The sequence below is a fragment of the Nerophis ophidion genome, linkage group LG11, assembly GCF_033978795.1.
Source record: "Nerophis ophidion isolate RoL-2023_Sa linkage group LG11, RoL_Noph_v1.0, whole genome shotgun sequence".
Classification (NCBI taxonomy): domain Eukaryota; kingdom Metazoa; phylum Chordata; class Actinopteri; order Syngnathiformes; family Syngnathidae; genus Nerophis; species Nerophis ophidion.
Window position 1 is genome coordinate 2660661 of NC_084621.1, and position 19689 is coordinate 2680349.

General features: G+C 39.0%; 1 protein-coding gene across 1 annotated transcript; it reads right to left on the reverse strand.

The window, feature by feature from the left end:
* Nucleotides 1–789: 789 nt before the first annotated feature.
* Nucleotides 790–17297, reverse strand: wnt4b (wingless-type MMTV integration site family, member 4b). Its single transcript, XM_061914874.1, has 9 exons — nucleotides 16903–17297; nucleotides 15296–15595; nucleotides 14832–14985; nucleotides 9317–9401; nucleotides 9101–9232; nucleotides 2142–2284; nucleotides 1937–2077; nucleotides 1711–1873; nucleotides 790–1636 (listed from the first exon to the last, which is right to left on the reverse strand). The coding sequence occupies exons 2-9, from the start codon at nucleotides 15382–15384 to the stop codon at nucleotides 1467–1469; spliced, it is 1077 nt and encodes a 358-aa protein (XP_061770858.1). The 5' UTR covers nucleotides 15385–15595; nucleotides 16903–17297; the 3' UTR covers nucleotides 790–1466.
* Nucleotides 17298–19689: the final 2392 nt, after the last annotated feature.

Consider the following 19689-nt stretch of genomic DNA (forward strand, 5'->3'; position numbering starts at 1 on the left):
AGCATAAGCAAGCATGCATTCCTATAGCTCTTGTCTCCAAGTTGGTGTACTGTCACCAACTGTCACATCACATCATGACTTATTTTCACTTTTTTGCTGTTTTCCTGTGTGTAGTGTGTTACTTCTTGTCTTGCACGCTTATTATGGTGGCTTTTTCTCTTTTTTTGTTGGTATTTCACTGTAGCAGTTTCATGTCTTCCTTCAAGCGATATTTCCCGCATCTACTTTGTTTTAGCAATCAAGAATATTTCAGTTGTTTTTAATGCTTCTTTGTGGGGACTTTGTTGTTTGTCATGTCATGTTTGGACGTACATTTTCTTTGCTCCACAGTAAGTCTTTGCTGTCGTCCAGCATTCTGTTTTTGTTTACATTGTAGCCAGTTCAGTTTTAGTTTTGTCCTGCATAGCCTTTCCTAAGCTTCAATGTCATTTCATAGGGGCACTCACCTTCTGTTTATTTTTGGCTTAAGCATTAGACACCTTTTTACCTGCACACTGCCTCCCGCTCTAGACAGCACCGACATTCAACAACAACACATCATTTGCAGACTATACTGGTCTGTAAATGATATTTTTAACCCAAATAGGTGAAACTAGATAATCTCCCACGGCATACCAGACTGCATCTCATGGCACACTAGTGTGCCGCAGCACAGTGGTTGAAAAACACTGATGTAGGAAGTGTCTTAAATGTAGAAAACTAAACCAAGCTAGTACTTTAAGCAATGAAAACGTACCATTCTGTCTGTTATAGGTTAAAATTCAGAGGAAAAAAATACTTGCACTCGCATTCTAGTGAACTATTTTATTTATTAGATGACAGTCAAAGCTACAAACACTGTTGATACAAAACACAAGACAGACACTGATGTCAGTAGAAGCTATTTGTTTTTAACATGTCTGCTAGGGGCGGGAATGTAGAAAAGACTCCGGTGTGCAATAAATAAACGGCATTAAACAGGACAGTAGATGATACAAATATATATAGTGCTGCAAAGTTTCCGCTGTTAGTTCTTTCGTTGCGCTTTGAAAGCTTTGTCTGTTCAGGATGATTAGCTGCTTGAGCGAGTGATAAGTATACTGGAGTGCATGCACATCACTTGTCAGTTTGTCAGGGTTATGACTGGTAACGGTTTAGTTGATTTCAAACATGCTTTAAAAAAAGTTTCATTGAAATGTAGCACATGGTTGCACAACTCAACATGTCTGAGAAGAAGAAGCAGAGCTTATAGTATCTTACCCCTTCTCCCGTGTCTTAGCGGTTACTGATTTTTATGTAAGAAGATATAATGAATATTTGAGTTTTTAGTGTTTCATTATAGGCTTGTGAGCCAACTTGTATGTTAGAATTGGATCAGCCTCAGTGGTGCATTGCAAAAATGACTTTAAATCCTGTCTTTCAGGAGTGTCTGTCTGGTGTTTGTTTGGGATTTCTACTAAAGTGTTAGCTTTGTTTTAATAGGGGTTTTAAACTCTGCATGTGTGAATAGTGACCGTGTTCTTGCACTGCTGGCAGCGGACCGAGCAGCACCAGGAGAACTTGCATGAGCACCGCTGCACCACTTCGGCTCGGCCCGCTCTATAACCCGGACCGCAGCAAACCAACTCGCATCCGTCCGGGGCTAGCCGGGAAGTTCCTGGGTGGGTTGAAGGGATTGTTAAAGATTTCAGCGATTTGAATTTAAGATCTCCATGATTCAGATCCTCTAACCATTGCATTTTCTGCCTGCTGTACCAGGGATACCGTTGTCAGGGTCCAGGTGACAGAAGTCTGGGGATGGTGCAAGGTAGACAAGGTCTCTGGCAGCAGGGGGTTTAACCTGCGAGTCACGAGGCAGCAGGGCGGTCCTAGATCCGATACGAGTCAGGCGGACCTAACAGATCAAATGCATTTCTTGAAGCTTTTTGGGTTCTGAAGTCAAACAAATCCTTGTTACCTCCGTGGCTCCGTCGAAGCGCTCCTTGAGCACGATGCCAACCCGCCGGAATGGCGGCATGACTTTCCAGCAGGTCCTCAACTCACAGGAGCCGGAGACACCATGACACTTACACTCCACCTGCATGTTGTGAAGTATGGCCTAAAGACAGAAGGACAAGACGGTTATCAATGAAGTGCCAAAGTGGGGGGAAGTGAACACAAACCTTCCGACCAGCCTCGTTGTTGTGGAGATTCATCAGTGGTCGTCCGGCCGACAGGCCCTTGGCTCGTTCCGGTTCATCCACAAAAGTTTGGGAGAAGGCGACGCCATAGGACAAGTTGTCACTGCAGCCGGACCACTGGAAACCTGCACAATAGACGGACAAAGAGGAAATATATTATTCACACAATTTGATGCGGCCCAACGCCTGCTGAGACTATAAAATACTTGTCAGAAAGCGACAAATGCTTTCAAATCGGGCTGAACGCGATAACGCTTTAACTAAAATTTATTTTAACCACTTTTTTTTTTTTTTGGGACGTACAATTAACTTGCATGCGTCCGGTTTTACACTCTGTTCATACCGTAGGAAAAGGAAGCGTAATTAGCTTTTCAGTTACGGTTGAGGGGAGAAAAAGTGAGCATAAATGGACAAAGAAAATGGTGCATTATGGAAAGCCCTGGTTCAAGTTTTAACAAGATAAAACTATTTTCATTCATCATCGCTGTGACCCATCATCACTGCAGCAAATGTCTGACGCGCTTGCTTTCAGTGGGTTGGAACTTCACTTCTGTCTTTACATTACAGTTTACTGCATTGATGACTTAACATTTAAATTGTTACTGTAGCTGGTTTAGTAAGATGGAATACATAGCTCAGCAAAGGGCACGTGGTAAGCAGGAAATCAAGAGTTACTCCTTTATCAGACTTTTACATTGTCAAAACATGTCACACCTCCAACCAATTACAGGTTAGCCGTGTTTTGTTGGTGAATGAATCCCCACTAAGGAAGCTACTGGGGGAAAAAAGTATGCTGCAGCATGCAGAGAAAAATAATACATGTTTTAAGTCGTCTGCAACAAAACTAATTCATCGATAAAATAGATTTTTCACCAAGCCTAATCAGTTTACCAGGGGAGCTTAAGTAACCTGTTTTAAAGAGGATTTATACTATTTGTATACCAAATAATATATTGCCAGAATCGATAATCGATTTCAGATCAAATAACCACCACAGGAATCATGAGTTATTGCAAGATTCACATAGCTCGGTTGGTAGAGTGGCCGTGCCTGCAACTTGAGAGTTCCAGGTTCGATCCCTGCTTCTGCCATCCTAGTCACTGCTGTTGTGTCCTTGGGCAAGACACTTGACCCACCTGCTCCCAGTGCCACCCACACTGCTTTAAAAATGTAACTTATATATTGGGTTTCACAATGTAAAGCGCTTTGAATCACTTGAGAAAAGCGCTATATAAATATAATTCACTCACTTACACTTCCAGCATTACATGCGTCACATTTGGTATTATTACACCGACAAAATGAAATTGTCTTTACGATCTTGTTTCATCAAAGATGTTTCGTAATGTAATCTGTGATATTTCTACCTGAATAAATGCTAGTACATCAGTTGAGGAATATAGGGGGGGGGGGGGGGGGGGGGGGGCGGGCGTCTGGCAAGCTGCAATATAGTGTATTTCATACCACAACCCCGAGAGAGACACATGGTAAAAAATGGATGGATGGAACATGTTACGGGCAAAAGTCCTCAATTACAGAATGTTTAGCGGGCTAAATATTGCTTTATCAATAGAGAAGGTTAAGACATTGTCATGGAGCAATATGAATAATTAACTTGTACAACATGTAATGTACGGAATATCAGAAGCATTTATTCAGGCAGAAATATCAAAGATTACATTACCAAACATCTTTGACAAGCAAACCATGATCGTAACAATCCACATTTTGTGTGTCTAATGTGTGAAACTGGTATCTAAACATGTAAGTGTAGCTCCTCCTGAATGTAAGCCTCATTGATGTAGTTAGAATGTATTTTATTTAGCACTGCGAAATTGTATGTTATTTTTTTCCATGAATTGTCCCTTTTGCAGTATATTTGATTAGTATTTATTTTTGTAATCAGATTAGCCTCAATCTTAATAATCTTTGTGATTGTCCCATGATTTCATATTATTTTACAAGGTGTATCCTGTTGAACTGTAAGTTAGATTGAATATTATTAAAATAAGATGAATAATTCACTGTTAAAATTTAAATGGGCCCCAGGTCACACTAGTGGAAAATTTAAGCGTTTTCATCAAAACTACGTTTACCAACATGGTGCAAATGAAGGTAAACTTTATTTTGCACCACCTTTTGAATTTATTAGTGTAAAATAAGTAATTTGAATGAGTTTATCAACATTTTTTTTAAGGTGGTACAAGGAACATGTTGATTTTGAACCACCCTGTTTTATGAAGGTGTCTCCATCCAAGTCAATTTCTTTAGGTGGTACAAAATAGAAACAATTTTATTTTCCACCACCTTGTGAAAATATTAGTATAAATAATTCAAATGTGTCTGTATATTTTTGAACCACCGTAATATTGGTGTAGTACTCCACTTAAAATGTTTGCATAAAAGTACATTTCTTAAGTTGGTAAAAGATAGATTTTGATTTTGCAGCACTTCATGAAGTTATTGGTTTTAACTTTTTTTCTCCTATAACAAAAAATTTAGGTGGTACCATTTTTAGTTTTCACCAACTTGTGAAGTTATCGGTATATAATAAATGTCTATCATTTTTTGAATGTAGGAACTAAAAGTTTTCATAATAGTTAATTTGTTAAGGTGGTACAAAAATGATTTTTTCTATTTTGCTGCCCTTTATGAAGTTATTGTTGTAAATAATGTATACATAATATATATTATATCATTATCATGTATTATATAGCATTTTCCATAGAATATTACATAACTCGCATGTTTTTTCTTTTGTGACTGTCAAAGGTGGCAAATAATGACGCTAGATGTGATGGAACTTATTCAAGCCGCACTACGCAAAATAGATGTAACATTATTAATATCAGTACTACAGATACCACTCACAAACATGCCTCAAAACAGTCCACTACCTATAACAGTGGTTCTTAACCAGGGTTCGATGGAACCCTAGGGGTTTGGTGAGTCGGCCTCAGGGGTTCGGCGGAGGTCAAAACACACCCGACTCATCGTGTAAATACAAACTTCTCCCTATCGGCGAATTATGTATACGACAACAGCAGAAGTCAGACTGATTTGCAGGTGTGTCATTTGTTTCCAGTTTCTGCACTGTGTTGGTTTTGTTGTTTGAAGAAGGTGATGTTCATGCACGGTTTATTTTGTGCACCAGTAAAAAAAAAACATGGTAACACTTTAGTTTGGGGAACATATTCACCATTAATATAGGTGCTTATTAACATGCAAATTAGTAACATATTGTCTCTTAAATAGTCATTAAGTTCTTATTAATGCCTTATTCGGTATTATTATAACCCTAATCCTCTAACCCTAAACATAACCAAACAACTCTGAATTAAGTCTTTATTATTTAGAATATGTTCCCCTGTGTCCAAATAACTCTGAATTCGGTATTTGTTACTTAGAACAGTGGTTCTCCCTGGGGGTACTTTTTTTTTAATATTCTAAAAGCAACAATTAAAAAATCCTTTATAAATATATTTATTGAATAATACTTCAACAAAATATAAATGTAAGTTAAAAAAATGTGGAAAAAAAATACAACAATGCAATATTCAGTGTTGACAGCCAGATTTTTTGTGTACATGTTCCATAAATATTGATGTTAAAGATGTATTTTTTTGTGAAGAAATGTTTAGAAGTAAGTTGATGAATCCAGATGGATCTCTATTACAATCCCCAAAGAGGGCACTTTAAGTTGATAATTACTTCTATGTGTACAAATCTTTATTTATAATTGAATTACTTGTTTATTTTTCAACAAGTTTATAGTTATTTTTATATCTTTTTTTCCAAATAATTCAAGAAAGACCACTACAAATGAGCAATATTTTGCACTGTTATACAATTTAATAAATCAGAAACTGATGACATAGTGCTGTATTTTACTTCTTTATCTCTTTTTTTCAACCCAAAATGCTTTGCTCTGATTAGGGGGTACTTGAATTAAAAAAATGTTCACAGGGGGTACATCACTGAAAAAAGGTTGAGAACCACTGACTTAGAATATGTTCCCCATACTAAAGTGTTACCAAAAACATAGAACTTTGTTTTGAATTTGAAAAAAAAAAACATTTTATTTTTCACTAAAGAACGGTGAATGCACATATGAAACTGGTGGGGTTCGGTACCTCCAACAAGGTTAAGAACCACTGACCTATAATATGGGCTTTTTAAACACCCGATCATTGTCTCCCAAAGCACTATTAGTTAATGAGGTCATCAGAGACAACGAATTTAACATCATCGCTCTCGGTCAAACTTGGCTAAAACCAGAGTAATTTTTTCCGCTTAACAAGGCTTCTACTTATATGGATGCACATATTGCCTGTCCCCTTAAGAGGAGTTGATGGGTTGCACTAATATCCTATTAAAACCTTAGCCCTGACCTATGTATTGAATATAAACCATCTGAGGTGCTTACGATGAGGTCTGTCACACCGCTACCTCTCCACCTGACTGTCATCTATCGTCCCCCTGGGCACTATTCGGACTTTATCAGTGAATTTTCTGAGGTTTTTGATGAACTAATGACGCACAGAGATAATGTAATTATAATGACGGATTTTAATATCCATATCAATACTCAGCCAGACCCTGTGTGCGTGGCGCTCCAGACTATAGTTGATAGCTGTGGTCTTAAACAAGTAATAAATTAACTCACGCATTGCAACGGTAACAGATGTAGTCCTTGTCCGGGGCGGCACTCCCGTACGCTAAAACAATGTCCGATCACTACCTTAGAAAATTTGAAGTTCTGACTCATTATCATCAAGCAATGCTTTAGCAGCCACAACATTAATGCTGCCACAACTACGACTCTTGCTAGCCTACTGCCCTTAGGAATGGCACCATTCCCAAATTATGTGGGCTGTATTGATAACCTCAATAACGACTTTGACAATGCCATGTGCGACGCCATTGATAGTATAGCACATGTAAAACTAAAAACTGCCCCTAAAGGGCGTACTTTCTGGTTCACAGAAGAAACCAGAGCTCTTAAACTATCACGTAGAAGGCTAGAATGCTAATTGTGTGTGACCATACTTGAAGCTTTCATCAAGCATGGAGTGATAGTTTAATAACTTACACACACTTTGCTAAAACTAATTACTACTCTGTCATATGCCTCAATAAAAACAGTCCCAAATATTTGGTAAATACAGTAGCATCGCTAACCCAATAAGGGACTTCTCGCAGTAGCTGCACCCACTCGGCTGATGACTAAATGCAATCCATTACAAAAATTGTAGACAAATGAATGCTTTATCTCTTTTTACAGAAATAACATTAGAGGAACTCCCGCAACTTGTAAATGGGACAAAACAAACAACATTTTTACCTGACCCAAATCATAGGAAACCTATCAAGGAACTATTTGTAATATAAATGCTGAATATTATTAACTGTCCTCTGTTCCTCTAGCATTCAAAAAAGTGATTATTCATCATCTGCTTAAAAGACCTGACCTCATGGTAAACTACTGACCGGTGTCCCACCTTCCCTTCATCTTGAAAATCCTCGAAAAAACTGTTGCACAGCACATAAATGAACACTTAGCGTCTAACAATCTCTGTGAACCTTTTCAGTCTGGTTTAACGGCAAATCACTCTAACCTCGCAAAAGTAACTAATGATCTCTTGCTAACTATGGATGCTAATGCGTTATCAGTAGAGATCTCCGAGATAATATTGGCCTGCCTATATATTATCGGTCGTTAAATGCTTTCAAATGTAGTATCGGAAATTTTCAGTATCGGTTCCCAAATTATCAGTATCGGTTTTAAAAAATAGTAAAATTTAGACTTTTAAAACGTTGCTGTGTACACGGACGTCGGGAGACATACAGAGCACCAATAAACCTTAAAGGCACTGCGTGCCGGCCCAGTCACATAATATCTTCAGCTTTTCACACACACACAAGTGAATGCAATTCATACTTGGTCAACAGCCATACAGGTCACACTGAGGGTGGCCGTATGAACAACTTTAACATTGTTACAAATATGCGCCACACTGTGAATCCACACCAAACAAGAATGACAACTACATTTCGGTAGAACATCTGCACCGTATCACAACAGAACAAATACCCAGAACCCCTAGCAGCACTAACTCTTTCAGAATGCTACAATATACACTCCCGTTACACCCGCCACCTCAACCTCCTCATGCTCTCTCAGAGAGAGCATGTCCCAAATTTCAAGCTGCTGTTTTGAGGCATGTAAAAAATAAAATAATGCTCTTTGTGACTTCAATAATAAATATGGCAGTGCCATGTTGGCATTTTTTTCCATAACTTGAGTTGATTTATTTTGGAAAACTTTGTTACATGGTTTAATGCATCTAGTGGGGCATCACAACAAAATCAGGCATAATAATGTGTTCATTTCCACGACTGTATATATCGGTATCGGTAATTAAGAGTTGGACAATATCGAATATCGGCAAAAAAGCCATTATCGGACATCTCCAGTTATCAGTGTTTTTGCCACTTGATGTCAGTGCTGCTTTCGATACCGTCGATCATAACATTCTGTTGGCAAGTATCAAAACACCTATTGCTATGTCAGACTTAGTCTTAGCCTAATTACACAATGGATGCCCAGACACTTTTTGCATCTTAACGCTAAGAAAAGGGAAATGTTGCTTATCGGTCCTGCTAGACACCGACACTTGTTTAATAATACCACCTTAACATTTGACAACAAATCAGATCTGAGTTTAACACCTGTGACTCCAACATTTTTATGGAAAATACTTTTCTTAATTTCTGATCCAAAATAAAGACTATTTTAATTTGGCCCACCTTATGAAGTTATTGCACATAATCTTAACATTTTGTATGGAACCAGTTGGACTGGGTTTGAGTGGCAGCACTTCATGGTCACTGCAGACTTTACCCCTGCTGCATTTTCATGTAATAGAAAGCAGGCTCACCCTCGGGGCTGACCCCCCTGACCTTCCTGTCACAGCCACACCTCTCCAGCTCCCCGCGTGTGCATGCTCGGGTCACCGCCACTGCCACGGCCGCCGAAGACAAAGCATGCACGAAGGCTGCCTCGCGAGTGCCTGTTTAAAAAAAAAAAAAACTCAAAACCAGCGATGAGAAGAAATACATTCCAAATTTGAGCATTTTTTCCTGTGAGAGCTCACCTTGGTACATGACTCTGCCAAATACATTGATCCCACGGGGGGTGGTGGAACAGTTCCAGCGGCGATTCCGGAACTGGTGTTGACACTGAAGTGGACATTAATAGTCATTTAAATCTCCAGACACATTATTAAGTACACCCACACCCGGGGGCTCTGCAACCTTCATCCTTCTGTTGTGGCTCCAGCTGCTTTATGCATCTGAGTGTTTATGCTTCACTACTGTACTGATGTGCAGGTCACGTTACGCAAGAGGGATTGGAGGGGAGGATCGAGTTCGCCTTCACGCAGCAGCATAAACAATTGAATAGAGCAAATGTACAGAAAAGTAGATCTTAAAGTCCTACTGAAAGCCACTACTAGCGACCACGCAGTCTGATAGTTTATATATCAATTATGAAATATTAACATTGCAACACATGCCAATACGGCCGCTTTAGTTTACTAAATTGCAATTTTAAATTTTGCGCAAAGTATCCTGTTAAAAACGTTGCGGTATGATGAAGCGTGCGCGTGACGTCATGGATTGTAGCGGACATTTGTTCCAGCCCGATCCCAGCTATAAGTCGTCTACTTTGATCACATAATTACACAGTATTCTGGACATCTGTGTTGCTGAATCTTTTACAATTTGTTCAATTAATAATGGAGACGTCAAAGAAGAAAGATGTAGGTGGGAAGCGGTGTATTGCGGCCGCCTTTAGCAACACAAACATTGTTTACATTCCCGAAGGTGAAGCTTTAATATGGAACAGAGCGGTCAAGCGAACATGGTTCTCTACCACATGTCAACCGGCAGGTTTCGGTGATAAAATTGTGGTAATAAGTCCGCTCTTACTGTAGACATGAGCGGAGCTTGCGTCGTTCCTCGTGCACCTGTCAAAGAGGCAGCTGCGGACTCTCTTGCCTCCTCCGACCAGCCGCCCTTGAACGTGGGATGCTTCCACCGTGGAGGAGGGGGGAAAAAAAGCTCAGCCCGGCCCGACCTGCTGCCTTCGCTTCGCCTCGTCGAGAAACGTGGCTTCCCCCAGAGACACTGGCGGTCACACCGTGGCCACACCCCTCCGACTTTCAAGTATGAACTTATAATCTCACTAAAACACTAGTAACACAATAAGCGGATAAGGGATTTTCCAGAATTGTCCTAGCAAATGTAACATCTGAATCGCTCCCACTGCCCTGTCTTTTTTTTTTCTTTTTCCTCTAGTCCTTCACTCTCACTATCCTCATCCACAAATCTTTCATCCTCGCTCAAATTAATGGGGAAATCGTCGCTTTCTCGGCCCGAATCGCTCTCGCTGCTTGTGGCCATGATTGTAAACAATGTTCAGATGTGAGGAGCTCCACAACCCGTGACGTCACGCGCACATCGTCTGCTACTTCCGGTACAGGCAAGGCTTTTTTATCAGCACCAAAAGTTGCGAACTTTATGGTGGTTCTCTACTAAATCCTTTCAGCAAAATTATGGTAATATCGCGAAATGATCAAGTATGACACATAGAATGGAGCTGCTATTTAAATAAGAAAATCTCATTTCAGTCGGCCTTTAAAGGGGAAATGCACTCAAAACACATTTAAGTCCTGTGCATTTGAAATAGTGATAAAATATAAGTACGAGGCGGCTGACAATGCAGGTCATGGGATTCATGTACTGTATTCTGACTACTGTATAAAAAACAAAACAAACAAAATCCCCAGCAGCTCTCCATTTGCATTGTTATTGTAAGAGCAAACACAGAGGAACTACTTTTCTGAATTTTGATTGATTGATTGATACTTTTATTAGTAGATTGCACAGTTCAGTACATATTCCGTACAATTGACCACTAAATGGTAACACCCCAGTTTTAACTTGTTTAAGTTGGGGTCCACGTTAATTAATTCATGGTACAAATATATACTATCAGCATAATACAGTCATCACACAAGTTAATCGTCAGAGTATATACATTGAATTATTTACATTATTTACAATCCGGGGGCGTTAGGTTTGGTTGAAATCAGTACTTCAGTCATCAACAATTGCATCGTCAAAGAAAAGGACTTTGTGACACATTGCTCCTCCGATCACGAGCAAGTATCCGCTACAGGCTAGCTTGAGTTGCTAATAGAATTTGAATAAAATAAAGAAGGTTTATGTGCTTTACGCTGCTGCTGTATTGACTTTCAGATTGCAAAAGAGAATGCTAGATTATAAAGCGTGCATCTCGCCTGTATAATACAAGGTTGTGGCGAGATACTGTATGGCAATGTAACGCAATGTTTTTTTTTAAATCTTGATGTGTGAGTATTGTTTTGAATTGTCCAGCTCAAGTAAAGCTCAAGTGCTGAAAGATACAACCATCCCACCAGTTGGCTTCCCAGTGAGAGTGGACAATGTAAGTCACCATTTTATGTTCTTGTTCGAAATGTTTAGCAACAGTGCTACAAAGTGCCATTTGTGGTGATTGCTCTCTGTTGTTGTTAATTATTATTTCACAGAGAGCATAGCAAGATTGTCCCAAGTTAGAACACACTGAAACATTTTTGGTTGGAAATATTTGATGCATTACATCGTATCGTATGCATGTTCGAAATAAACTCACACTGAAGTGAACTGAATTATGGTCAAAGTAAAAAAAAAAAAAAAAAAGGCAATTTCCCTTTAACTTGGTGGCCACATGTGTGGACAGCACCTTTTAGCTCTTATTTCCAAAATTGTGTACACTGGTGAATTGGGGTCTTATGACATATGGACACTTATACTGCTATCTGGTGGTGTCAGAAGAGTATAACATACAATTAAATTTGGAGAAAAAAAAAAAGTGTAAAAATAAAAATTTGCATGTCACTAAACATGAAGTACACGTTTGTGTACTTATGGACTCATATCAAAAGATGATTTTTAGTTTTTATTCTAATTAGGTTCCAATAACACAAATAGCAAAGAGAAATTAAAAAAAGCATGTAAACAAACAGCTTGGGCTTTAAGAGGTTGTGAAACTAATTGCCAAGTGACAACAGGTGTGACTCGTCACTTTGAACTACAAAATACAGCAGCATGTAAAAAGACCAGAGTATTATGACGATGTGCTAAAGGAAACTATAAGTAGCCTGTCTGTCACGTTTGCTGGTGACATTTGTACTTCCCGTTTTGTAGTAGCCTGTTATATGTACTGCTTCTTCTTGTGTTTCTTACCTAGTTCCGGTTTTCCTCTGGTGGGCAGATTTGTAAGATGTGCTACAGCTGAGCCCAATTTGCTTTTGTCTAATTATCTGCTCCCTGGCAGCCGGATGGCACTCTGATTTTACATTGTGGAAAAATCCATGCCACACCACTTGTTTGCTCATCTCTGTATGCTTTGTTGGACTACTTTTTATTCCCAGTGCCATCAACTTTTGGTATTTCTATGCTTGCAAGTCGTGCATCTCTGCCCGAGCCCTGTCATCCTCTTGTTTTAATAGCCACTTTTTCCGCAGTGCTTCCTTTGATTTTCTTTTTGCGCCATCGTTTTTTTGTTAATCCTTGCTCATGTATTTCTGTGAGTACAGCTTTTATTCAAAGAACTGTTCAATTCACTTTTGACTCAGCATGTTGGGATTCTCCTCAGCTTAGCACAGTTCAGTGGTCAAATAGTTATTGTGGCTTTTTTGTACCATGATTTTGATGTCTATTGATATTTTTTGTGGAATTTTGCTGTCTGCACATTCAATATTTTTAATGAACAAAGTAATTAATAAGAAATGTTCATTCAGATCTAGTATGTGTTATTTTTGTGTTCCCTTTATGTTTTAGCAGTTTATATATGTCTATATGTATATGTAAATATGTGTACTGATTGGTTGCTTGATACTTTTATTAGTAGATTGCACAGTTCAGTACATATTCTGTACAATTGACCACTAAATGGTAACACCCCAATAAGTTTTACAACTTGTTGAAGTCGGGGTCCACGTTAATCAATTCATGGTAAATATCTAAATATATATAAATATATATGTATGTATATATATATATATGCATATGTACAGTATATGTATATACAGTATGTGCATATGTATGTACTGTATATATGCATATGTGTATATATGTAAGTATATACATATGTGTTATGTATGTATATGCATATATATGTGTGTATAGATGCATATGTATATATGTGCATATGCATATTTATGTATATGTGTATGTATATGTATGCATATGTATATATATGCATATGTACAGTATATGTGTGTGTATATATCTATATATGTATATATATGCAGAAGTATATATATGCATATACATATATATCTATTTATGTATATGCATATATATGTTTGTATATATGTATGTATATGCATATATGTGTCTGTATATTTATGTATATGCATATAACTGTGTATTTATGTATATATGTATATATATACAGTATATATACACATATATATGTACATATATGTATAAATGTGTGTGTATATATATGCATATGTATGTATATATACATGCATATACAGTGTATGCATATATACGTTTAAATATATGTATGTACGTGTATAAGTGTATGAATATATATAAGTATATGAATATATATGTTTATGTGCATATACATGTATATACATATATATGTATTTATGTATATACATGTATATATGTATGTTTATATACATGTATGCATATATGTATGTATATATACTGTATATATTATGTAAGTGTATATATTTATATATATGTATGTATGTGTGTATATATATATGTATATATATATATATATATATATATATTTATTTATGAATGTATGTATGTATGTATATATTTGTATATATGTGTGTTTATATGTAAATAAATATTTGTGTATATAAATGTGTGTATATATATATATATATATATATATTTAATTATAATTGTATATAAACATAATATTTTTTCCTGCAGCAGCATCGTGCGCTGACTGTAGAGAATTACATCCTTTTTGAGTGTTATCCGACAAAAAAAATGGTTATATTTCCCATTCATGCAAATGTGTTCCAATGTTTAGTGATTTTAAAGTCCCATCGGGGTTTCTTAAAGTGCATGTTGACAGCAGGGGGTTTCTTTGCTTGCTTAAACAGAAACACTTTCCCCCTTTGTTATAAATTCATGCTAGAAATGTTATGTCAGAGCAGTGCTTCTCAAATATTATTTTTTGACATGACCTGACTAGGGGAATGAAATTTTCCACTATGAATTAAATCACTATTGAGAACTCGAGAAAATGTATTTGTCCAACGCAAGTGAGTGACATTCGTTGTACTTACTGCTGACTCCTCATTTCTTTTCATTCCTGTCACAAACACCTCCATGTTCCTGCATGTGTACTTACTACTTACTAGCTACAACGTTGATTTTGCAGGCGTGTGTATGGTTCTAAGATGAATACTAGAGTGTAGACACCAAAAAAAGCTCCCAAGCTGCTTGCAAAACCTGATCCACTCTTTGAGAAACACTTGTATAAAGTTGCATAGTGAGAAGTTCCCACTGACATTGTAGCAAACTACTACTTCTGCAGTGTCCTACCTCCTCTATGACCATCTCGGCAGCCTTGCGTACAGACTCCATGACCTCCCCCCGTGCCCTGCACACCCCCACCTGGCCCGGGGTCAGCCCCCTCAGTCGTGCACACGGGGCGGCACCGGACACAGGCCTGGAGCGAGGCAGCCTCGCCAGGGATCTGCGGAGGAGAGAATGGGGCGGTTCATACACTTCAGTGACGCACGGCGGGAGTTTCAGGGGGCATCATTAAGCGAGTGAGAACCAGGAGGTAACAAGTTGTCAGACTTTTAGAGGGGGTACGAAAAACAAGCGAGCAAAGAAGACGGAGAAGGCCCAGTGACGGCAGTGAGAAAGAAAACGGAAAGGTCACCAGCGTGGAGACAAAGAAAAAAAAGGGGAGCCACTGAAAGGCATTTGGGGGACATGTCAGCATCTTTTAAACGTTATTGCATGACAAACAAACTCCCTCCCTCCCCTTCTACACTTACAGCCAGTTGGTTGCCATGGTGGGGTGGGTTGCCCATAGCAACAGGAGGAGGAGTGGTGCCGTGAGATTGACAGTGGAGACCGTTGGCATCGGACTGTCCGTCCGTCTTTCCGTCTCCGTGCGTCAGGCTGGGTCTTTGGACAGCACGGTGCCCGTCTCCGCTGTAGAGATGCTTAGTTTATTTTTCCTCTGTCCTTCACGCTCGTCCACCTCTCAGGATACGATGACGACGATGGTGGTCTATGTTCCGGCACCAGAACCTGGGGTTGATCCCCTCATATCTGCTCTCAGGACAAATTCACTGCAAAATAGGCGAGATAAACCTTTCTCAATTGTCTTTTCCACTTAAGACTTAAGATGCATTGTTATTTTAATACTCAATATTACTTAATGAATACAACCTATAGGAAAGTTAGCTGTGTGAACCACTACACTCCCATTGGCCTAAATGATTGCATACAACAAGTACTGCACTCTGTGTTTATTAACTTCTAAATTAGTGGCTAATCAAAAAATGCTGGACGAAATTGTTCATCCAGTCAACAAATAAACTGGACTCTGGAGTAAGTGATCCGCCTCCGCTTGGGATGGTTTCCTGCTGGCTCCGTTGTGAACGGGACTCTCGCTGCTGTGTTGGATCCGCTTTGGACTGGACTCTCGCGACTGTGTTGGATCCATTATGGATTGAACTTTCACAGTATCATGTTAGACCCGCTCGACATCCATTGCTTTCCTCCTCTCCAAGGTTCTCATAGTCATCATTGTCACCGACGTCCCACTGGGTGTGAGTTTTCCTTGCCCTTATGTGGGCCTACCGAGGATGTGGTAGTGGTTTGTGCAGCCCTTTGAGACACTAGTGATTTAAGGCTATATAAGTAAACATTGATTGATTGAAGTGACGCAAGCGCAGGAAGAACTATTACGCAATTTAGTTGAGAATGAAATATGTAATAAAAAAACTGTATTATTTTGATTGTAAAAATATGAACATCTTACTTATGATTAATTAATCCCTTTTTTAGATTTTTTTAAAATAGGGTTTGTGGCGTAAAAATTTAGAAAAAATATGTTTTTGCATTGTTTCCATTATTATTTTTTTTTTTGTAGAAAACACCTTGTTTTTTTTTATTAATTTTTAAAATAATTAAACCACCATGCATGATTCAGTGTAGTTGACTTTATTAAAATAATACTGTATAAAATGTCGTTGTTAAATTTTTTTTAAATTTATCTTTATTAGTTTATAATTATTCCTGATTTTTCTTAGATTTTTTTTTAATTTTCAAATAACTCTGGACTTCAAAGAAAGCCAATATCGTTCAATTTAGATGAGTGTTTTGTATTTTTCAAGAATTTTTCCAATTTACTTTTTTTTAACTTTCAAGTACGTTTTGGGAGCCAAAGTGGGTCACCAACTGTCAAGAGTCAAATGAGGTTAACTATTATATTTATTTGAAAGCAGGATCCAATTTCCATGTTTATTGCGGTAAATAAATGTCTTCAGTGCACTATTATTTGTAAACTATGTCCATGTTGTAGCAATACATTTTGTAAATGTTTTTTTTAAATCGGAGCAATTTTTGGAATAATCTTTGTTTGGCATCTTACCAGTTTGTAGTCCTGTGGTATCCTGTGTAATATTTGCAGATCAAATTCAAATTTAATCCAAGTTCTTCTGAATTAACCACCAGTTAGTTGACTGCAAAGCATGCTTTTCCCCGCCACCCGCATGCGGCCGCACTAAAAAACAAAGTCCACCAAAGATGTGCTGAAAAAGGAGATTGAACATCCAGAAGCAGGGAATGGGGGAGTCACTTATTGTCAGCAAGTTCCATTAAAGGAGAGAAGAAATTCCAGGTTGAAGCAGTGAGGGTTGAAGGCGGTGTGGATGGTCACTGATGGCGGTTATAAAGACGTGCACGAGGGTGAGGGTGGGAGCGAGGACGGGTGTGATGCAGGGTGTGGAGGGAAGCACCACAAGGGGTGCAAAGAGGGGGCTCGGGGATGTAATGCCGCACTAAAACAGACATCAACTCTTTTCTATTGTGTTTGATTGGCATGAAAGTAGAGTACAGTACACTATGCACCTTCCATGTGTGGCAAAGCAATTGCAAACCCTGCCCTTCCTCATGCGGAAGGAGGGTCCTGCAGAAATCCCACCCAAAACAATGACACGGCACTTCTCCATCCCGTGCGTGTGACAAAGCACCTTACCTAATGTTTAATTTTCCCAAACTTTGTTGCTCTTTTTACGAGTTTCCCTACTTCTTCTCCCCGCTGGTCGTCTACTGCCCCCCGGCCCCCATTTCCATCCCACATTTGCCCTCTGACTCTCCCTCTCTCCCACTCCCATATTGTCTTAGAAGACGGGGTGACATTTAGACAAGGGGAAGAAAACACACTGCCGACAAATATTGGAACGGAGGCAAATAAATCACCAAGCCAGGGGAGAGGGAAAGGAGCCCCCTATATGGGACATGGCGGCCATTTAACACTGGCGGCAGGAAAAGGGCTGGAAGGCCACACAAGGCTGAGGGAGAACGCTGCGATTATGTGATCAATAGATTTATCTCAAATGTCATGTCGGTGAATTTATCGGGCCTCCTTTGTTTCTGTTCAAACAGCTCGAATGTAAAAATACACTGAAAACTGGCCAATAATATTGTAACAAACTCTTCAGATACACAGACCTGTTCCACCAGAGCATGAGGTGTACATTTAATTGATGAAAAAACAACAATGTGCTGTTAAATAATAATAAAAAACATCTGATTAATCACACTTTTGATTTTGGATTAATCACAGATTATTACTGGCTTGTATACAATAGGAAGGGGATTCATATGGCCCCATTTGTCGCAGTTTACCTGAAACATGAAACGTGACGAATGACATTTTCACTTTACCCGCCAGACGGCAGTAGCGTGTTGATGATCTTAAATTATCTTTTGTGGAAATTCCAACTTTGACCACAGCGTCAGTTGCTATGCAGGAAGGGAATTCATATGGCCCCATCTGTCGCAGTTTACCTGACACATGAAACGTGACGAATGATATCCACTTTAGCCACTAGACGGCAGTAGAGTGTTGATCTTAAATTATGTTTTGTGGAAATTCCAACTTTGACCACAGCGTCAGTTGCTATGTAGGAAGGGGATTCATATGGCCCCATCTGTCGCAGTTTACCTGACACATGAAACGTGACAAATGATATCCACTTTACCCGCCAGATGGCAATAGAGTGTTGACGATCTTAAATTATGTTTTGTGGAAATTCCAACTTTGACCACAACATCAGTTGCTATGTAGGAAGGGGATTCATATGGCCCCATTTGTCGCAGTTTACCTGACACATGAAACGTGACGAATGATATTTTCACTTTATCCGCCAGACGGCAGTAGAGTGTTGACGATCTTAAATTATGTTTTGTGGAAATTCCAACTTTGACCACAGCGTCAGTTGCTATGTAGGAAGGGGATTCATATGGCCCCGTTTGTCGCAGTTTACCTGACACATGAAACGTGACGACAGATATTTTCACTTTACCCGCCAGATGGCAATAGAGTGTTGACGATCTTAAATTATGTTTTGTGGAAATTCCAACTTTGACCACAGCGTCAGTTGCTATGTAGGAAGGGAATTTATATGGCCCCATCTGTCGCAGTTTACCTGACACATGAAACGTGACAAATGATATCCACTTTACCCGCCAGACGGCAGTAGAGTGTTGACGATCTTAAATTATGTTTTGTGGAAATTCCAACTTTGACCACAGCGTCAGTTGCTATGTAGGAAGGGAATTCATATGGCCCCATTTGTCGCAGTTTACCTGAAACATGAAACGTGACGAATGACATTTTCACTTTACCCGCCAGACGGCAGTAGAGTGTTGACGATCTTAAATTATGTTTTGTGGAAATTCCAACTTTGACCACAGCGTCAGTTGCTATGCAGGAAGGGAATTCATATGGCCCCATCTGTCGCAGTTTACCTGACACATGAAACGTGACAAATTGTATCCACTTTAGCCACTAGACGGCAGTAGAGTGTTGATGATCTTAAATTATGTTTTGTGGAAATTCCAACTTTGACCACAGCGTCAGTTGCTATGTAGGAAGGGGATTCATATGGCCCCATCTGTCGCAGTTTACCTGACACATGAAACGTGACAAAAGATATTTTCACTTTACCCGCCAGATGGCAATAGAGTGTTGACGATCTTAAATTATGTTTTGTGGAAATTCCAACTTTGAACACAACGTCAGTTGCTATGTAGGAAGGGGATTCATATGGCCTCATCTGTCGCAGTTTACCTGACACATGAAACGTGACAAATGATATTTTCACTTTACCCGCCAGATGGCAATAGAGTGTTGACGATCTTAAATTATGTT